General features: G+C 30.9%; 1 protein-coding gene across 1 annotated transcript in view; it reads right to left on the bottom strand.

Annotated features, from left to right (window-relative positions):
- Positions 1-4,809, bottom strand: part of LOC115891500 — a gene marked incomplete at its 5' end in the record, with an annotated part of 18,542 nt that extends 13,733 nt beyond the window's left edge. Inside the window, 2 exons of the mRNA XM_030911963.1 lie at positions 1,110-1,353; positions 4,555-4,809. Of these exons, the coding sequence (XP_030767823.1) occupies positions 1,110-1,353; positions 4,555-4,809 (499 nt within the window). The remainder of the gene's footprint in view (positions 1-1,109; positions 1,354-4,554) is intronic.
- Between the last annotated feature and the right edge of the window lie 120 nt (positions 4,810-4,929).

Below are 4,929 nucleotides of genomic sequence, written 5' to 3'. Positions count from 1 at the left end.
CCGGGGACATACTGTACAGCTCGTCAAATATAAGATGATATCTCGCGAATTTGACAAAGTGAAAATGCATTTGGCGGAAAGGATATACCAAATACGATTAATAAAATAAAGCTTTCCATGTTAGCATCATCAGCTGATAATGATGCTAACATGGTTTAGCGAAACGCGGGTCCATTGCAAAAGTAAAGTGTTTTGGTGTATTGTGGCGAATTATTGTTTTTATTTTGCCATTTATTTACTACTTGTCAAAATTAATTAGGATACGTAAATTTGACTTATTTTAATAACTAATAGTCATTTGTTGACTCATTGTAAAACGAAACCAGTAAATTATTCTATATTTTAGGGATAAAAGATACTATAAGTGTCGACCTGTTTTCAGGGACGTGCACATGGGTTATATCACTGGAATAAGTTTCTAAAAAAAAACATGTGCGCAATTAACTTTTTTTTCTTGTTAAATTAAAATGAAAATAAAATTAATAAATAATTTTTTTAATATATTTTGTTATTAAATATTATTAAAATATACAACACAGATGTGTGTGTGTTTGTGTGTGTCTTCAGTGCTACCTACAGCAAATTCATGAAATAAATAATGGTATTTAAGATTATTAATTATTTATTATTTAATAAAGGTTTAATTACAAAAAGCCTACTTTTTAAAGTTTTAACGTCCTGCATGTAACTTTAAAACTATACATTTCCGCACTTGTGTTTATAAGGAGTTTTTTCATATTTTTAGAATCTAAAAGTCAGTTAACAACTTATTTAATACTTTGGCCAGTTAATGACATCAGATTTTTTTAAAGGCTGCTATCAGACTTGGATTAAGGCAAATTAATAAAATTGCATGTATCATCAAGGAGACCCAAAAATAAAGACAGCTTATAATCGGCGTTAATCAGTCTACCTAATTTTGCTAACAAGATAAAAAAAAAGTCAGTGACGAACATGTTTTTTTTTTAAATATCCTAGTGATCACCCATATGCACGTCCCTGGTGAATATGTCGACACTTTATTATCATTAAAATATGTAGTACAAGGGTAGTACTTATAGTAACTTGTTTAGTGAGCTATTGTGTTCGTTTTATTATACTGTACCTACCTCATTAAAGCTATACTGTCAGTCCAAAAGCCATCCTCAAATGATTCGAAGTACATTCTAAAAGATGATGAGGCTGTTTGAGTGACCCAATAGAGCATAAGATTATCGATGAGACCAGTAAAACTAAATTTCTCTTTTAGATCTTTAGAACTAAATTTGTTGATGTAGGTGAAATTGGAACCTGTGATAAATTTCTCTAGGAAATACGCCGCCATACCTTCGGGTGAGTTATCCATTGCAACTCCTATAAATAATGTTTTTTTTTATTTGTCATTATTATATACATGTTTTTTCATACAACGTTCATTAAAAATATTTTAGAATATTATTTAAATAAAAATCTGAATGGATTACTATTACTCCAGGGCAATTAACTTGTTTTTGAAACATGGTGAAACATGGTACGCATTAATTTTTTAAGTACATGTTGCACGCCACTGGAAAAAAAACTATTAATTACTTGTATAAATATTTTACAATGCTTTAATATTTTATTGTCTTAAAAATAAATGTGTACATTATATGTCATTAGAAATCATGAATTTGAGCAACGTAAATAAGTTTAAGGAATTTTGAGCCCTCACTGCACATCACTGGATTATTCAAATCATGCTCTTATATACACCTTTATGTTAGATAATTTAATAGGCAATAATTTTGATAACTAGCAATTTTTTACGTAAGCCGACCGAGCGATTGATTCGTTGTAGAAAACTAAAAACTGAAGAATAAAGTGCGTTTGAGCCCTTAAGAGTCTGTTACGCTGTACTTTCGAGTCGCTCTCAGGGGTCGGGTAAAAGCGGGTATGTGGCCGAAAGAAATATACAGGGTGGTCCGAACTGTATTCCGGAAGCTTCGGCAGGATATTCCTCAGATTAAAATAAGTAAAAAACTTCTTATAAATGTATGTCCTAAAATGCTTAGTTTCGGAGATACCGGGTGTAGAAGTTTCATTTTTATTTCGATTTTTTCCAAATAATTTATGAAGTAACGTCAATATTTGGATAAAAATTGGTGTCTAGAAGTTTTTTGATATGAGAAATTTGATTTTCATGTCAATATGACTCCTACTTGTAGAGGGCGCCACCTACATATTTTATAACTGGTTTGAAGAGTAATAAATTTTCGTCCATACCTGTATAAAACTACTGAGTAAAAGGATATACATTTACGACTTTTTTACATAAAAAAAGTCTCTTGGTAAAAATTGCTACGAGTAATGGTTCTTGAGATATTTGGAATCAAAATTATCAATATCTGTCATCATTGACATAAATTAAATATATTGACTAAATAGTTATTAGACTGAAATCATAAATTTGAAACTTTTTGTGCCAAAAGTTTAACAGAAACTGTTTAATCATAATTTTTCCGCAGAAAAATTTATGATTAATATAATAATAATTTAAAATAATATAATATAATTGTCAATAATGATATCTATTAACTATTTCCATTTTAAATATCTTGAGGTTGCTCGTAGCGATTTTTATCAAGAGACATTTTTTACGTAGAAAGTCATGGAAATGTATATTTTTTATAGTCAGTAGTTTTATACAGGTACGGACAAAAAGTTATTACTCTTCAAAACAATTAAAACACATGTAGGTGGCGCACTTTACAAATAGGAGTCATTTTGACATCAAAATCAAATTTATCGTGTCACAAAACCCCCAGACCTCAATTTTCATCCAGATATTGACCTTACTTCATAAATTATTTGGAAAAAATCAAAATAAAAATGAAACTTCTACACCCTGTATCTCCGAAACTAAGCATTTTAGGACATATATTTATACGAACTTTTTTACTTATTTTTATCTGCAGAATATGCTGCCAAAGTTTCCGGAGTACAGTTCGGACCACCCTGTATATTATATTTCAGAAATCTGCCTAAGGTTTAGCCCGATCCTGTCGCGTTAAGCCAGGCCAAAGAATATCTTAATACCTTAAATTATAATATTCTTTGGCCAAGCCCAAAATTCCAAATACACGTGCTTTGATTAAGGCTTGATTAAGGTTTGCAGAGCCTCAGCATTTGCCATAAAATAGCAAATTTGTTACAAAACCATATAAATTATATATCAGTGTAATTACAAAACTTCAATCTATTTCCGTATTTATAACAGAATCTTGGATCATGTCTTTATTTTCGAGAAAATTTAGTCCAAACCTAAGGAATATTTTGTTGATGTTTGACCATCAAAATCTTAAAAATAAAGAAGTTGTTTAAAGGTGTGCTACAATGCGGATATAGTATAATCCTTTACCTTTAATTTTCTTCTTTATTGGTGTAAAAATACCTAGCCACTTTTACATAAAAAGTTAAATGCCGAACGCTTTTGCTACTTTTTCGGACTAGTGAAATGGACTCTTAAGAACATCAGACACAAAATAAGTTTAGACATTTATGTAGGATCCAAAACGCACAAAATATACATATATCTTATTTAAAATACACAAATGGCAGCCACTTCCCGTATAACCTGAAATTTAGGGGATTATTTTTAAATTGAATGCACACCTGGAAGTATCCTTGACGTAAATTATTCGGTTTTATGTCTAAATAAAATTTTAAATTGTATGTACAAATTAAAAATACTTTTAATGAACAGTTTCTATAAAATGTTATGTGTTTATACCGTATGATCGAAAGAAACACAGTCAAACACGGCTGGGGAATGACAATCGATAATAATTCTGGCGAGGTCAATCGCTAGACGCTATTTACTAAAAATTTACATAAAACTTTTCAAAGATTAACACTAATTATAGAAAAATTAAAAACACTAGGACCCCCCCCATTTCCCGATACACAAATCTTTTTCCAAAAATTGTTTTCTCGAACTAAACGATGTCTAGAGCTTGACCTCGCCAAAATTATCACTGATTTTCATTCCCTACCCGTTTTTGATTTTAGCCGTTTTTTTCGATTGTATGGTTTATAATACCGTATGATAAAAAAAACGGCGTCAACGAGGGCTATGAAACGAAGATCGCTGTCATTTTATATGTAAATTTATATGAGAAATGTCATTGATCATCATTTCCCAGCCAACTGGACGCCGTTTTTTTCTCGATCATACAGTATAATTTGAGACTAATAACTTATTTATAAAGAACATACAGAAAGTTTTATCTATTCTATTTTTATAATTTATTAGAACAATTGAAGGGTCCAGGGGAAAAACATGACAAGCGCCATTTTATTAATTTTACAGGAGAGCACTGGACGGCTGGTGGTTATCAGGTTCTTTCCGTGTATTCTATATTTTTTTCTAGGCATATATCATAGAATTTAGCAACTTATTGCCCTGCAGAGATTATACATTTTGTAGGAACCAATTAGATCTACTATAATATTGTAAAATCCTAAAATTGGGAAATTGGCGCTTATCAAGTTAGCTTATTCATCTGGACCCTTCAATTACAACTAATTACATACCTAGTGAATCTGGTTTTGTACTTTGCAAATGAAAATATCCACTTTCACGGAATATAAACAAGCCACGATCTTTAAGAGGGTAAACCCTCTCGTAGTGTTCGGGCTTTACAATCCAGGACGGATATAACACTCCTAAAATCGGTTTAATATAACTTTTCAAAGTGTATACTACGGGGAAATTGGTGTGATATCCTAGCACCGACTTCGGATAAAGCGCACTGAGAATTTGAAGCGTTATTCCTCCCAAATCGCCACCTGAAATAAAATGTTAGTTATTTATCAGGAATATGCAAAATGAGCAGACAAAACAAATTTTACATTTTCAAATAACTGATAAAATGTTTTGTAATGGTATCCACACACATGCAATTTTTC

This window comes from Sitophilus oryzae, unplaced genomic scaffold (genome assembly GCF_002938485.1).
Source record: "Sitophilus oryzae breed Bouriz unplaced genomic scaffold, Soryzae_2.0 scaffold_1182_pilon_pilon, whole genome shotgun sequence".
Taxonomy (NCBI): Eukaryota; Metazoa; Arthropoda; class Insecta; order Coleoptera; family Curculionidae; genus Sitophilus; species Sitophilus oryzae.
The sequence above is the reverse complement of the archived record's forward strand: the minus strand, read 5'-3'. Positions and strand labels throughout refer to the sequence as shown.